This window comes from Arctopsyche grandis, chromosome 4 (assembly GCF_051622035.1).
Source record: "Arctopsyche grandis isolate Sample6627 chromosome 4, ASM5162203v2, whole genome shotgun sequence".
Classification (NCBI taxonomy): Eukaryota; Metazoa; Arthropoda; class Insecta; order Trichoptera; family Hydropsychidae; genus Arctopsyche; species Arctopsyche grandis.
This window is the reverse complement of record NC_135358.1, coordinates 19642671-19660617: the sequence shown is the minus strand read 5'-3', so window position 1 is coordinate 19660617 and position 17947 is coordinate 19642671. Positions and strand designations below refer to the sequence as shown.

Here is a 17947-nt window from a genome sequence, read left to right as displayed (position 1 = left end):
AAATTAAAAGGGTGTTATTTTATGATCCTAATTTAGACATTTCGTTTTTTTCGCTTTATAGCTGTTTCGTTGACATTGCCGCATTCGTCACAATTCAAAAATTGGGTCGTGCGTTCATGCGGAACGAATGTGTTATGGACCCTGTATTTCAGTTATTACTGATACGATTTCTTAAATTTTTTTGTGTTTTATCATTTTATCTTTTGAATTGGTTGGAGACAGTTGTTTCGTTAATATTGTTCCCGTGTAGTGTTGTAAAAATAAAATGTCGAAAAAAATCTGAAATTCATGTTTAAGTTCGAAAATTTGTGGTAGAAGATGATAAAATTGGTGTGAGTTTTTGTGACATCGCGAGTAAATATCGTATTTAAAATTTTTGCCGAAAAGATTTGGAATAAATTCAAAAACCATGACACTGTTGAGAATTTACCGGGAAGAGGAAGAAAAAAATGAACAAATCGACAGGGTGATCGTCTGATTTTTAAGAAAGTAAAGCAAGAACCGACGAAAACTTGTCGGGAAATTAAAGAAGACCTGTCGTTGAATATCTTGGAGAAGACAGTGTCGCGTAGATTAAAAGAAGCTGGCTTAAAAAAATGTAGAATACGGCGCAAACCTTTAACCAGCAAGGTGAACCAAGCGAAGAGATTAAAATTCACCAAAAAATATATTGCAATGCCTTTATCGTTTTGGAAACGAATTGTGTGGAGTGACGAACGTAAATTTGAGCTGTTCGGCACAAAAAGTAAAAGAAAAGTATGGAAAAAATTCAGTGAAGCCCTCAAAAACAAGTGTGTTGAGAAAACGGTGAAATATGGTGGTGGCTCAATTATGATATGGGGCTGTTTTCCCTGGAAGGGCGTCGGAGTCCAGCCAAAATAGAAGGAATAATGGCGGAGTCCATTATTCCTTCTATACATCGATATACATCGATACAAAGACAATTTGGAAGAATCAGTCGAAAAAAATGGGTCTGGCGAGTACTTTCATCTTTCAACGGGACAACGACCTAAAACACAAATCGAAGAAAACAATGAAATTTTTGGAAGAAGATACAATTTAATTAATTGAGTGGCCTTCCCAATCACCAGATATTAATCCCATTGAAAATGTATAGTGGTCTATAATGGACCAAAAAATTTTAAAAATCGGTCACAATGATAAAAGTATGTTTTTTGCTGAATTGTCCATTATTTGAATAAAATTAGATGCTGACACACCAAAAATTAGTTGAAAGCACACCCAATAGACTGCAGACTGTAATTAATTCCAAAGGATCTCATACAAGTTTTAAAAAATATATATCTCAATTTCTCTCTGTCTCTGTATTTTGCTCATTTTTTTTTTTTTAATAAACAGTATTGTTTTTTCAAAATTTTTTTGTATAATATTTTAAACCTAAGTATCATGAATATTACTGATTTATTTCTCTTGTGTAAAATGTATATACTGTCTTAAAGTTTTTTTACAAAAATATACTGTCTTAAAGTTTTTTTTCTGAAGTGTCCACTTAATTCTGTCGGGCACTGAACATACATATATCGCAACTAACAACCCCACATAGGGTTCTGGCACTCCCTGTGTTTGTAGAGCGTTAAATACTGCATTATGACTAACTGTGTCGAATTATTTTTCATAATCGATGAAACCTAGGCATAGATTAGTTACGTGCATATATATGTACATATGAATATCATTTCCCGTTCACGCATATTATTTCATCACAACCATCGGCTTCATTTATGAACATTGTCAATGCTATCGGTTTTTAGTTAGCATTTGAGTGGAATCTACATACCTAGTGTGTATGTACGTACTTACGACTAATTACGACTATTGAAAGGCCTCTGTTCAGTCCTCGTCCTGAAATCGCGAACCATACGGGAAGTACCGACGATGGATCTCTGGATGAGTAAACCGCACTCCGACTCATTCCTGAACAATGGTACTTACATTGTGCTCGTCGTACAAAAGCTGGGGAGCTCGCGTGTTTCACAGCACCTGCTCGATTGTTTCGTCGAGTCGCTTCACTTTCTTTTGTGCGTGCCTACACTTGGACGAACGCGATTTTCTATTTAGAAGGTGGCTCGTGGAAAATTCGTTTTAACTACGTAAACGACTGATTTTCAGTCGATTTACATAAACAAAATGTACGAAATCTCACTTCAATACAGGTGAAAAGAGTGAAAATAACAGTCACTCACCCCTTCAATTTGATAATGACAATTAACAAATCTTTTGATCAATTCATAATATACCATTTTGTACGATGACAATTTTAATAAAAGTATGCTATAATCAGCAGAATTTGTTTTATTTTTATTTATTTTTTATATATTTATACCAGGAAGTCCTAACAGGTAAACCCAATCCGCCTTCCTGGCCAATTACAATTACACATACACAAATACCCATGAATATATATATATATATATATATATATATATATATATATATATATATATATATATACAGTCACGAAAATGGAAAGTGGAACAAGGAGATTATGCGTAAAATTTCAGCTTTAAATGTTTAAAACCAACACCCAAAGTCGTTAAAATAGTAGATGATATCGTAGTGCACTATTTAAAGAAGAGAAGTGTTAAAATTATATAACAGAAAGGGGGCAAGACAAGTTTTATGGCTGATTGGTTTTAACGACGGTGTGTCGATGTCGCGCAAGAATGATATTTGGGATTAAAATAACAGTTTACATGTACATTTTTCATTTTATTTCGATCATATAAACTATTTACAAATTAATAAAAAAGAAATTAATATTTGGTTGCGGCTCCTTTTGCTTTTATCACAGCTTTTATGCTACTAGGCATGGAATCAATATATATATATATATATATATATATATATATATATATATATATATATATATATATATATATATATATATATATATATATATAATTTATATAATTTATATTTAGTAATTTTTACATGTATGTACATACAATTTTAATATCATAGTTGTTGCTTAGGAGTTATGTAATGTAACCTGTAATGGCATCAGGGTAAAATATAAATTAAAAAAAGTACCCATTATATACTTGTTTATTTGATGAATTTTCCTATTAATCCCACATTCCATTTCCAAAGTGGTTCGCCTCGCCCCATATGTACTTCAATATATTAAAGTTTTATTTGTACCGCTTATATGTTTTAATAAAATGTAAAACAGTTAATCTATGTAATAAAGAATTGTTTTTTTTTTCTTTGCAGCTCTATTCGCCGCAGTGGAACATGGTCACTTAGAAAAGGCTCGCACTATTCTCGAATCGACAGACGTTGAAGTTAACAGGTTGGTTTAAGTTAATGTAAAACAAAGCATTGTGTGTTCATTTATCATATACTGAATAATATTTTACGTCAACACGAAAATTCCTTATATAATTTAGTAACAAAAGTAAACGTAGTTTGTATGCAGACGAATCTTTAGCAATTTTTCTGTCGTGGCTGTTTCTCAGAGTTCGGCAACTTGTCTATTGCTGTCAAACAAATAAAGCTTTTGTTCAAAGGAAAAAATTTCCAGATCTATATTTAATTTCAGTAGTCTTTGCAGTAGGTTAACTGTAAATCTCGATTCCTATTGGTGGATGAGCTTTGGCTATTTTTTTTTTCGTAACCACTGAAATGTGAAAAATGTGCTTCATTGATCATCATTAATTTATGATAAAAATAGTTAAATTCAAGACATTCTCTAGATGTAAATTTATACGTAATTAAATTTACATGTCTTCTATACACAACCTTTAAATTTTAAAGCTTAAAACGAAACTGATACAAACGTCAAAATAACAAAATGCTGCTAAAACATAATAGTGTCGTGAGACTTGCCACATTCTATGTATATGTATAATAGTACGGTTTCGGTGATTTTTCGAACACTCATTCTTCCAGACATACTATGTATGTAAATTATTTCGAACAAAAAATATTTTTAATATAATATTGAAAAAATAACGTAAACGTTTGGATTGTTCCATATCCGAGATGATCAATTACACCATTCGACACGAAAAATGGTTCAGAGATGAGATATGACTTTTCTTATAGATCTGTGCCCAGTAAACAAGAATCTGGTAATAAAAAATGTTGATTAGTTCGAGATTCGGAGATATATGCGTTTTTCAAATTGCGCGTTTTTTCTATATCTTGGTGTTGTTCGGTCGATGTCTCAAAATCTGTCAATTTCCTGTCCAAAATAAATATTGGAATCTATGGTCGGGTATTTTATCTTTCATTTGTAGTACTTTTCAGCTTTCAAATCTCTCGAAGAAGTCGTCCAGTTCAAATCAAAAGTCAAAAGTACGTATTTTCACTTGGGATTTTTTTCCCACTGTTAATACTATTTTATATTGAAACATGTTTATTGGGATAGTGTTCTGGCCACACTATTTTTTGTTTTCGTTTAAAAGGAAAGGAAGTGTGCTGAATTTTAAATGGGTAAAATTGCGAGCTAAAAGCTCGTACTAGTATTTACTCGTATTTACACGAATCTGAATTGAATTAATAGGGATAATATATCAAATTGTCTTTATATGAGAATTATATAAAATTCCACTTAGAAACATCATATTTCGACTATTCTTGTGGATTCGTTTATTTTATTTATTTTATTGTGGATTAATAACAAAAATTCAAAAATATCGAGGTAAGCCAGTTATCAATAGAATTTTTGTTATTAAATCCACAAGAATAATCGATATAAGATTTTTCTAAGTGGAATTTTATTTAATTCTCATATTACCAACCCTCAACTCGTATATATCTATCATATTCTACGACAAATGTAACCAAAGACTGCACGAAAAACTTGCTAACATTCTTGTCCACCCAAAAAAATTTATAGGACATTTTATATTACAGATATGTACATACCTCATTAATTAAACATGTGTTCCAATCCGGTCTCCGTGACGAGCCAGAATGTTAAATTACAGAAAACACAAATATCTGAAGGCAAAGATCGAAAATCGAAAGATCTTAAGTCGAAAGATCAAAAAAAAGGGTGCATGGTCTGCGCGCGCACATTAATACGTGAGGAAAAGCCTGTTCCTCTTGTTCCTGTTGTATCCTGCTCGCGCAAATTAAATGAGTATGTACCGTTTACCATGCACCCTTTTTTTTATCTTTCGACTTAAGATCTTTCGATTTTCGATCCTTGCCTTCCGATATTTGTGTTTTCTGTAATTTAACATTCTGGCTCGTCACGGAGACCGGTTCCAATCATAACAGTTGGTCAGTATGATGGCAGGTTTCATTTTTCATTTGAAGTGACTTTGAATTTGAGTAACTTGGGTCGTTGAATCGTTTGTTCTTTCGGGTTTAGTACGCACACACGAGTAGAGTCGCAAGACCATTAGATTTAATCCGATTGCAGGGGAGGGTTGTGAATTTTCCGAGTGAAAGGACAAGAAGAAAGTGTGAAAGTGGAATAATGAGCGAAGGGACGAAGTAGAGTCACGAAAAGGCGACGGCACTTAACGTCGTCTAATTCCCTCATTATTGCGAGAGGCGGACGGAAAACACAAAAGGCGTGTAAAGATAACAACCTCCGAGAGGCGGACTTTCAACTTTATTTCGCAAATTTTATACGCTTCATATAAACGTAGTCTTTTTGCTCACATCTTACACTCATTTGTGTAATTTTGTCGATATATTTAGGTTTGAATATTATATGTAAGTATACATAGGTATACACACTCATATGCACATGTCCTTATTTTGTGGTACCGAAACATTAGGGGCGAATAGTTGTCGTTATATTGAAACATATTTCATTTTATTTAACAAACATCGATTACAGTTTTCACATGCTACCCAAAATATTTAAAGAAACAAAAAATAAAGTAAAAAACGGTAAAAATTAAAAATTAATCGTATGATATGTATTGTCAGTTAATTTCAAGGCAACTGGAAATTTCCACGAATGGCAGCGCTCGATAGTTTTCAAAAGATGATTTTGTTTCTTTTTATTGTACCTACAATTTTAATACATTATACATACATATGTAACTAGAGATTTTTTCACCTGAGTAAAATATTGCACCCCTATGTAATTTTTTTTTTTTTTATTTTCGGTAAGTATTTCTTAAATAAAATATTAGCCTTTTTCAAGATGTTCAATTAAAAAAAATCATGAAATTGTTTTTCACATGTTTAAGAAAACCTACTATAAAATTTAAGCTTAATGGGCCACTGTTCGAAGAAGAGTGTCTTCAAAAGTTTTCATATACATATTTGCACATACATATATACATCTAAATATACATATGTATGTATATAAAAATCAAGAGTTATTGTGCGCATACCCGCGATGGTTTCTATAAAAAAAATCGCCCAAAAACGGGAACGGGAACGGGAAAACAGGAATGAGTAGCATTGCAACGCAATAATTTCAAATGTGTTCGCCGCCTGCGTTTTTCCGCATTATCATTATCATTACTGTAATTTAATTTGATTATTAAGTATTAATTTGAAACTGAAACATTTACTTATCGAGAATCTGGTACGGGAATTGCATGCATTATTGTGGCATTGCAACGCATGACGGGTTCAGCTAGTATGTATATATATTATAGGTATTCATAATAGATTGACATATTTGTATGTGACGAGTCAGGGTTTCTTAAATTAATTATTACTGATTTATTGGATACAGTCGCTAAATTCAGTTTTCTCATCAGAGGGACATGCAAGACTGAAAGATTTTTAAATTTACGAAAGGGTACGGAAATATTGGATTTTTCTCGAGACGGAGCGATACCTTTCTGGATTTCACGAAAGGGGCGGCGTTCCCATGTACTCCCGTTCATTTCGAGCCCTGGATATTTTATATTTTATATATTGCTGCTTAAAATCAACATTCCATTACATGATTGTATTTCGTTCGTTCATGAACCTACTACTTTATTCAGACACGAATCAATCTGGCCAATTTTAGTGTACACAAAAGAACAAATTGACTCCATAGCTTGATCATGTACAAACTATTAGGCATAAGCAAGTCCTACAAAGCAAGAGAGTAATAAAAAAAAAGGTTTGACAATAGTTAACCATTTTTAATGGGCAAAAGCAACTTGTCCGCCGATCTCTGGGCATAAGTATTCTAAATATGTAATTTCTCACATCATCTGTACATATATATGCTTACCCCAGGTTGCATTTTTTTAATATTAGCGGGAGTGGGAATTGTAGCCTCGTTGTACTATGACTTTTAAGGTTTTGACACCTGGTGAGTCTATTTGAAGATAGATTATGATAGTTGGCACTTACATAACTAAACCAATAGTGCATGAACAATCTAGCATGTTTATGAACAAACCTGAGTGAAAACTTAGACTGCAATATACATATGTACTTATATGTATGTATGCATAATAAATAATTGATATATTGAAAATTATATTTTAATTTGGATTTTGTAATAAAATTTTATATACAAAGTGTGTACTTTTAAGAATTTTTTTCAAAAGCTTAAACATCAAAAACATAAAAACAATTAACATAAAAAAAAATATTTCATCGTATTCGTGTATGCGATCTCGCAAACCTTTCGCATACATATAAGTAATACGTATGCTTTTCATATCTATTTTCGTTTTTCAGTGACCCTTTCACATCAGATCATATTTTCCGTTCCCGTGAGTACGTTGTGGAAAATTGAAACATAGCAATGTGTCTTTTTTTAACATTTTTTTCCACGCTCGCATGTATAATATTAAAAGCGACAAATGCCTTTTGCGAAACATTCAACTTACAAATGACACACAACCGCAAATTCAATAAATCTCCAATCACACATAAATGCATTTATGTGTATGTACATACATTTGTCTATTCAATTTACCACTTCGTTCACGAATGAGACACCCCTTTACATCGTTTCCAATGTGAAAAAGCTTTGTTTTGTTTTTGCTCCACCTTCCCTTGGGAGCACAAAGAATTTTCATAAAGCTCTCAAAATAAACCTCGCTACAGTCGAAAAAATATTTATTGAACCGGAAAAAATAGCAAAGCGATCTTTGAGGGGCATTTTCTCATTGTCTTTGCTTGGGACACACGCTCCTACCCCAATTTTTCCACGTTAAATTGTCAAAAAAAAAGCGCACACAAAAGAAATTCCTCAATGTGTGTATTTCGTACGAAAAGGGACATCTTTTCGTTTTCTCATAAAGAAAAGAAAACTGCCGGTTTTTTCTTCTCGCGAAGGATAAATATACTATTCTTACATACATACATACGTTAACCTTTTATCGCGTCCACAAATAATATTACACTGCCATTCGCTTAGCAATAATGGTCTCGAACGTGCAAAATAAAATAATGGAAAGAGAGTAACAATGTTCGTTCGCAAATTTATAATGTTATAAAGTATCCCCCCCGTCCATGCGCGGAAAAGCGGAAGAGTTTTCCCGCGGAAAAGATACCGTGCAACATAAATAATAGGATACGACGGAATACTTTCATCGTCGAAACACCATTCGACGTGTATGAACGACATTCTACACGAAAGTGAATTAAGTCAAACGACAAAAAATGCAGATTTCAATTTGACCTATATTTGGCCCACAGCTTAACTGGAGCTATTTTTATATATTCTATATGTATGTATTAATAAGTATGTACTTAATTTGCACGAGCAGGATACAACAGGAACAAGAGGAACAGGCTTTTCCTCCCGTATTAATGTGAGAGCGCAGAATACGAGAGGAAAAGCCTGTTCCTCTTGTTCCTGTTGTATCCTGCTCGCGCAAATTAAGTGAGTATTTACCGTTTACCATGCACCCTTTTTTTTATCTTTCGACTTGAGATCTTTCGATTTTCGATCTTTGCCTTCAGATATTTGCGTTTTCGGGCGTTTCACATTCGGGCCCGTGAGGTAGACCCGATGTGCATATGTAGATATGGAGATACTTTACAGTCCGTGTTCACTCCGGTTCATTCATAAACATTCTAGTTTGTTTATACACGAACTAATCCGGCCAGTTATACTGTACACAAATAAAGAAATTGACAAATGAACTAATTTGTTTATGCACAAGCCATTAGGCATAAGTTTAAGTATTCTCAATTGCATATCCCATTCTCTAAATGTCATATCCATTTCTCAATGACATAGAATTTAAGTATTCTCAATGGCATAGCCATTTCTCTATTTGAAGATAACTTTTGACTTATTATTCTTCTTAATGCCTTGTCCGCATTCGGACTTTGGCGACCACCTCGTCGATTATTTGCATCGCATCGGTCTTCAGCGGCTCGTTACAGATTGTCGGCACTCATATCGGTCCACATGCGCATGTTTCGAAGCCAAGACAACTTCTTCTTGCCAATCCATTTTCTACCTTTTATTTTTCCCATGGCTATCAAACGGGGAAATTCGTATTTTGGACCCCGTATCATGTGTCCGAGGTACTTCATCTTTCTCCGCTTGAGGACAGAAACAAATTCCCTGCCTCTCCCTATCATACTGAAGACAGCTTCATTTGTAACTTTTTTGGTCCATGGGATTTTCAGCATACGCCTCAAAATCTCAACATCTCAAAAGCTTCGATGCGGCTGCTCATCTTGGTCTTATATATTTACTCTCTTGGTGACCGAACTCATTATTTATATTTTAAATTTAAAAAAGTTTCAGTTTTTAAAAAGGTTAATTATGAACTGCAACATTTGAAATGTAATAAAAAATAAAAATTCTCTGCTTAATCTGTGTACATATTATTATTTTAGATGAAATTACATGACAATATTTCATGCGTGAAAACCGCAAAGAGCACCAAGAAGAAAACTCACGCGCGCAAAGAAGAAAACTCAAAGAAAAATTCCATTATTGAAAACCCCCGAATGTGTGTAACGCGTCAAAGATATGCAGAGTGCGCGCTTAAGCGTAAAGTATTGAATTCGCACGCCTCGCAATATAATAAATAATAATATAGAAGCGTGTTACTTAAAATCTACGACATTCATTTTTGACGTATCATACGCATCTTTCATCCCTTTACATCCCCCTCGGTATGATGTAAAAGTATTAATCGCTCGGAAACGTTTCTACAGTTCAAACGTAGGCTCGTATTATTGAATTTTAGCGTAAATACCAGGCATTCACAATATGTCGCGACGTTCTCACTGGCTTTAAGTACTTTTTTGTTCAGCTCAGAATTTTTATATAATATTTTCGCAGTTGCTCGTACACATCCGCTTACTTTTTAAATAAAAGATTTTAAAAACATTTCTGTCGGTCGTTGTAAAACATTATTAATAACTTTCGGAGAAACTCAACATTGTCTTCTGGAAAGAGGAAAATGTAAAAATAATAAAAACCAATGATTTTATGAGTAGTGAGAATATATTATACCTACATACATATGTACATATTTTATGTATAGTTTTTTTTTTCATCTAATATATAATTTCGAAAGAGACTTTGTATGTAACTATTGTTAGTTCGTAGAAGAACAAATGAATATTCAAATAAATTTAATAAAATATTTACTACATATTAGATTGGCCATGTTTAAACACATATCTCCGAATCTCGAGCCAATCAATATTTTTTATTACCAGATTCGTGTTTACTGGGCATACATAGACATATGCATACATACTGGGCATACATAGATACATACATACATACTGGGCATACATCACATCGGCAATCAAACTGTATCACTTAACTTAATTTCTACCGACTGTCTTTTTACTTTATCTATAAATACGTCCCTGTGTTTAATGCATGTGCAGATTAACAGTGGGAATACCGTTGACTTTCACTAAAATTAAATCTTCTTGCAGTCGTATTTTCGGTTCCGTTAATTCTACGAAGGGACGTAATAAACATACGACCGTTTCAGTTGTAAATAAAATAAGGTGGACCTTTCTAACAATTCGCTCCACAGGTCGAACAAATTCTAAGAATTTTACCCAAGGAATATCATTTATCTAAAAAAAAATATATGTACTTGCTTCGAAATCATAAAACCTTTTTTTTACATAACTTTATTGCAGCGATTCTATTTCTGGCCTAGTCTATGCTACTCAAAAGTAACATTAGAAATAACCGACTTCATTTGAATTTATATATCATATTATTTCCTTAATCATTAAATTTTTAATGTTTTCTAAATTTACACAATTCCAAAATTTAGGGGGGGCAATTGCCCCCCCCCCCCCCAAATGACGTCTCTAGATTCACCGGTACATTTACTGTAAATGCTTAGAGTAAATTTTATGGAGATGAAATGGTGTCCAATAATGATTTGTCATCCAATAGTTATGCGCCTTTATTTGTAGAAAATAAAATTTTATTCAAAAATATCTTATGTAATCTGTTATATTATATGAATATATTTTTTAACTGAATCCTTATTTATTAAGTTAATTTATGTATATGAATTTCTAAACCTGAAGTAATAAATATAATAATTTTCGGATTGATTCAATTTCAGAATACAATTCACCCCTTCCATTGTAATAATTAACAATAGCAAAGTTCGAATTGTTCCCGTAGCTCCGTATTATAATTTAAACTCTGGGTATTGTAAACTTCGAACATTAAAAGATTCCAGAGAAGACTATCTCTTCTTCCTTTACGTTCATCCTTCTTCATTACGTCGTCGTCTTTCTGATAATTTTAATCGTCTGAAAGCCCTTACGACAAGTATTCGTCTAACTCTCGTATCCATCTTACTTCCATTAATATTTCAATTTAATACAGTGACATTTTTTCCACAAAAAACCATCCGAGCTCAATCGATATAAAAAACATAGATAAAGTAAAAATATACCACAAATTTATAAACGAACTATAGATATGTACCACTTTGGTTATCGAATCTTCACAAATTAATTTGCAAACGTTGGCAATTGAAAAAAATAGCTTATGTATAGTAACCGGAAGTGGTCATGTTTTATCTACATAATTTACATTGCAATTGCAATTTAATATGTTCTTATATTTGTATGCATAGTATAATATTTAATTTTCTTTCATTTCAGCCTGAATGCAGATGGACTATCTCCTTTGGATGTGGCAGTCCTTGGTAACAACAGACCACTAGCCAAGATGCTGCTTGGCTTTGGTGCCCAAGAAGGAAACCAATGTAAAACTCAATCCACCGTCTATCTTTTTCATGTTTAATAAAAGTGTATCAAGACTAATTTTTCTCGAAAGAATTTTTACCGAATCTTCATTTTCTCTTGGTGGCCCATACTATTTACTCGAGAGTCCCGCCACGAATGAACCCTTTTTATAGAACTATTTTAACCCTTTTCTATTGTAATGATTTCCATTGTGCCCCAACGTTAGTGTCCCTTTCGATTAAATTGCGCACATTCACACTAAGGCCCATCCTTTTCGACGTTTGTTTCGCCTCTAAATATTTATCCTAATCCTATGTATACACTTGTATAATATATTCATTGTTTGGATACAGCCTTTACGGAACCAATCCAAATATTGTATCATAAAATAAAAGCATTCTAAATTTAAATTATCGAGATGAACTACAAACCTTTCGACCTTTCCTTTAAAACGAATTGTTATTAATTTTATTTTATTTAACTGTACTATCACTCAAAGAAAAGGATATTTTATCTGGACTTATACTTTGAAGTTCGCAACCTTAATCACCGCCACAAAAGACTCAGTCATGAATCACATTACCCACCTTCACAAAGTCGTAATTGATTCAATTCTTTTATGCTCAATTTACCCCATTCCGACTTATCGATCGATCGCGCAGACGTGCTGTTCTTTGTATCCGCGTTAAAATCAATTTATTTCAGTTTGTGTTCGTTGGACTTCATTAAGTTTTGTATGATGTTCGATGAAAGCTAAATGAAAACGCTATTAAAGTTTCTTCCAATACACACTCTATTTGCGGGAATAATTATAAATTAGCGTCTCGAAAATAACTTAAAGGAGACGAATAAACAGAATTAAAATGTGCTATAATGTTTTTATATAATAATAATCTCATACTGACTTATAAATGACCATAACATGTTGATACAAAATTAAATTAAATACCCATTACTCTGAAATATAATGCGTCTGAAGTTGCTTTCATCACCTGTCGTTAATTTTGTCCTAGCCTTTACGACGACATTTATGAAAGATATTAAATGCTCAGGGGAATGTCATTGCGATGATTAAGAAATAAATCAACCGACATAATATACCTCATATGTGTGTAGTACCAAAAATATATTGTGCACATGTATGTATATACTACAACCTTAGCAATTTCATACAATACCCATTCGGAGAACATTCCATTGACTCAGTTTATTATATCCATTTACGACTCGTCTTATATGTTTTGTATCATTTTCGTAATATTGCAAATTCTTGTATATTTTTTTAATTTGCGATCTGTATTTTAATATCGGATTATATTTACAGTTAAAAGCTCTGAGGCTCTCGGTGGACATCTACGCCGGTTGAGCTTTGAAGCCGAAGGTCGGCTTCAGGAATTGTGTACTGGTGGAGTAGCTCTTGGAATACCTCCACCTCCAAGATCCCAAGGAGGAGCCCCTGGAGCCGGAGCTGCTACCGGTTGTGCCGGCCAAGGCGCTGATCAAGATAAACAACTCCATCATTGGGAGCGAAGAACTAAAGCTTTAAAGTAAACAATCTTCTAAAAACACAACTGGAATCATAATATAATTATTATTTTTTAACTCTAATCAATCTGTATTTCAGTAGGATGCTATTAGGTTGGCAACAAACTAGACCACCGAATCTACCATGTAGTCCAGAGTTAGATGTAACGTCACCAACAACGGTAACTGTGAGGATACGTGAAAACATGTCTCATCAACAAAATCAACCTATCATTACTAAATATAGAGGTTAATATTATATTATGACTACATTATTTTATTTTATTTCGTTTTATATGCATTATTTCATATATCTGTTATCAAATTCCAGTGGAATGGTCAGCACGCTCTGACTTTTCCAATATATGTGGTTGGCGTGAAGTCAGAGCAGCTCAACCGGTGTGCACATGCTCCGTTACAGGACTTACACGTGGACGCAGATATTTTTTTAGAGCCCAAGGTGGAAATTTAAAAGGCTGGGGACCATTCAATACATCAACGCCCAACAGTGTATTGCCAAGCAGTTAGTATATATGATACATACATAAAAACAGATATATTTTAAAACTTCTCATTTTTTATATGTGTATTATAGTATATGCCCAATTCATGAACTTGTCAGAAAAACGCTCAGTTCATGAACCGTGCAAGACAAATGGTTTTTTCGTAAATATTTGCTCACTTCACGAAAAATGCAGGAATTCATTGCTTATTTTATGGATTGACCAACAGATAATTCCTAACTGGCAAATTATATAACTTGATCTTTCACTCATTCAAATATGACATGGATGTTTTAACAGTAGCCATCACTGTCATAGAATGGTTGTGAAATACACGTAAAGATAGGAATAATAGTGATCGTAAGTGAAAGTAAGAAGAGGTTAGTAAAAATACGCAGCGTGTATACAGGCTCTGTCTCTTATATTACTCTGACTCATTTATCTGCATTGAGAACTTTCTTGTTCTCAACTTTTCAATAAGTGTTTCTATGTACATCCTTAGCCAATTCATATATTTTATTACTGACATCTGTCTTCTATTACCAAAACTTTTTTAAGAAAAACTAATATAACTAGTTTTTATAAATATTATAAATCCTCCCTTATGGTATGTTTTTTCCAGATTTAGTTATGAGATGAGAAATGTCATAACCAGCTTCAATAGTATGATTTTTTGCTAGCATTTCGTGCAGAGAATAATTAATATATTGTTATTATTTTTTTAAATTCTTTTAGTTGGTTCATAAAATGCGTTTCAAGAGAAGTATTTTTTCATAGATTGGACAAGCAGTGTTCACACAACATATCGAATAGTAAACGAACATCATGAATGGTACGCGAAACTATAAAAAAATTGTCATTTAACTTTTCCATATAATACATGTGTAATAAATGAATATAAAAAATAGAATATACATTTTAAATTTTCATTTTGAATAAATGAAATGATATTTAATTTTCTTTGAATAAAAAATATAATATTAAAATTAGTTATTATAGCAATAAATTTTCAAATCTTGATAATTTTAAAAACATGACATACCTACGAAATTACTTAAACTATAAATATCTATTATGACAATTTTTTCAAACAATTACAATTACAATCAATATTTCAGATTTTACACTCAATGTACATATGTATACGTATTTCTGATACTAATAACAGTAATTTGTATTTTCACCATTCCACCATGTCTTCATGTCTCCATATGTTTTAGTCTCAGACATTTTTACAGGATCATTCAAGGCTTTGCACAAATTGCAAAACGATTGCGTTTCACGCGTTTCAATATCCCTTTGATATGAATAATATTTAGACCATTTGAAATACTTGGAGTATTCATCAATATTCTTCATGAGGCTGTCTATTTTTATTGCTAGTTCGTCAGTATTTTCAAAATCTTTGGTATCAATATATGATCCTGGCGGAGCAAATCTACAAAATTAGAGAAAATTTATTCATAACACATTCTATTGGTAAACAAATTCATTTATGTAAATATTCACCTGCTATAGTTAGCTCCTCCATAAACAATTGGCACAACCCTGTGTTTCATTGGATGTACAAACTTTTCTGTTACATAGTCTTCAGACATGGAATTTTCAAATGCTAAATAAAAGAAATAATCATTTTCCATTTTATCAAAACACTCTTGTGAATCTCTTTCACATTTCAGCTGTCCGCATTTTCCGTATATATCAATTTGTAATCCATACTTATTCAAACTGCTACCTAATGATTTGACATACTGTTCTCTTTTACTTTTCGTCCAACAGTTGGAAACAAACCAAGCAACTGCTCTCGTTTTAGTCTTCAATTTATTCTTCATTTCCTCAGTAACTTCATCCATATCTTTCCTCCACTGCATGTCAGCTCTGGGTCCGACAATTTTACCAGTTTCCAGGTCCCGTATACCCATATAACCCCACATCACATCTGAACTCAATTTATATGTCCAAGTCCAATTGAAAAAATTGTTGTATTTAGGATCGCAAGTTGGATAGTTGGCAGCCGACTCAATACATGCTATTATATATTTTTGATTTGGAGACCGTGGCTTGGGAAATGGCCATTTATTACTATTATGACTCCATATATATTCCGGAATATGGAATAGAATGGCATCGAAAGATCTCAAATCAGAAAAAAAATTCTGGTCATGTGTGACATGGCAATTAATGAATTCACAATTTTCTCTTTCGAATGCTTTCTGACCTTCTTTCAAATAAATGAAAGGATATGTTGTAGGACTAGTCCACGTGAGTATGTATTTCATATCAGATGGACTATCAGTACTATCAGGTGGACTTGAGTATATATTCACACTTGTGGTAGCCTTGTTTCCCGAATTTTGAAATATGAGGAATAGCACTGTTACAATTGTTATCACAATCAAAGTGTTCACACAGAATTTGAATCTATACGACATTTTTATAAACTTCATCACATAACCTATTCTTACGAAGACATATTATTCGAACTATTTGGCTTTGTAGCACTGATAAGATAGTGTGTTATCTAGACGCTTTCAATATGCCAATAAAACTACATTTTTATAGTACAACAAGTCGTTAAAATTTATGTTTTCACCCTTTCCACATATTTATTTTTAGTAACTGCTTTAAAACTCAACTGTTCACTATTTATATAACTGTATTAAAAAAAAATACAGCCATAGTCTAATTGGTTTGCGCATTTGCCGTGTAATGCTTTAGCCGCTTTTTTTCCTTATCAAAAATTGATTCATATTTTGGTGTGGATTTTCCCATTTCAATGCATACATAATTTCAAAATTGCCACTACACAAAAAAAGAAAAGTTTCCATATTATGATAAAACCCAGTCTTCAGCATACTAATGAACAATAAAGGTCAGATTTGGCCAACCCATTATGTAATCAAACATTTGGAGAACAGAATGACTAACACCGGAAGTAAAAAAATTATTTGGCGCCACACAGTTGCAAATAATAATGCATGGCAACACCAGTGCTACCAATTGTCAAACACAAAACATAGACAGTACAATACTTATATGTACATATGTACATAATTGTCAATTTTAATTCATAATTACCATGTATTATGCATTAATAATATGACTACATAAATTGTGTAACAATTTTAAATCTGTAAGAAATCTGATTAAATTTGATCTTTAAACATTTTATATTTGTATGGTAATTACTTTTCTCAAACATTATTAACAATTAATGACAGGGCTTTGTCTAGGGGTTCAGCCGATTGTCTGCAAATATATTTTATTTCCTCCCCCCCTCCCACTGGTGTATTAATTTAAAAAAATTAAAATAAGAAAAATTATTGACGAGGGAATACATATGTATATATATTTTTTTTCAAACAAAAATGCATTTCAATCTCATAAAACTTCTCAATTTTTATCATTTTATCTATGTACGTAGTAAAAATAGATATATGTAGTTTTGTGATCATGCGAAAATTCTAACATGATATTTTGACTGATTCAAAATCAAAATCGATCACTGATCACCTTTTCATGGTTTAGAAAAAATGCGTGCCTGTGTATTTTGGGGATTTTTTGAACACCGCTATTCCTATCTGAAATTTTTTACATGTAGTAGAAGTGATAATTTTTTTATATTTATATTTTTTAAATATTTTGACCTCAACCAGTAGTATTATTTTTACTTTCGAGAATCGAGGTTTCTATATTTTTCTCAGAAACCTTTCGTTGTATTGAACCGAAATTTCATATCTAGAAGTTTTATATAAAATTAGTGTCGTGCCCGTTGAAATTTCAACGGGTGGTTTCGGAATCCGGAACTGAAAAAGGAATCCAGA

General features: G+C 32.5%; 2 protein-coding genes across 2 annotated transcripts in view; one reads left to right on the top strand and one right to left on the bottom strand.

The window, feature by feature from the left end:
* The window catches only part of wake (ankyrin repeat and fibronectin type III domain containing protein wide awake), a 62168-nt gene that overhangs the window by 33240 nt on the left and 10981 nt on the right, over positions 1 to 17947 (top strand). Inside the window, exons 4-8 of the mRNA XM_077429441.1 lie at positions 3235 to 3313; positions 12013 to 12116; positions 13421 to 13643; positions 13724 to 13869; positions 13952 to 14143. Of these exons, the coding sequence (XP_077285567.1) occupies positions 3235 to 3313; positions 12013 to 12116; positions 13421 to 13643; positions 13724 to 13869; positions 13952 to 14143 (744 nt within the window). The remainder of the gene's footprint in view (positions 1 to 3234; positions 3314 to 12012; positions 12117 to 13420; positions 13644 to 13723; positions 13870 to 13951; positions 14144 to 17947) is intronic.
* LOC143910580 (alpha-(1,3)-fucosyltransferase C-like) lies at positions 15038 to 17415 on the bottom strand. The gene is made up of 2 exons (XM_077429112.1): positions 15633 to 17415; positions 15038 to 15561 (listed from the first exon to the last, which is right to left on the bottom strand). The coding sequence occupies exons 1-2, from the start codon at positions 16568 to 16570 to the stop codon at positions 15282 to 15284; spliced, it is 1218 nt and encodes a 405-aa protein (XP_077285238.1). The 5' UTR covers positions 16571 to 17415; the 3' UTR covers positions 15038 to 15281.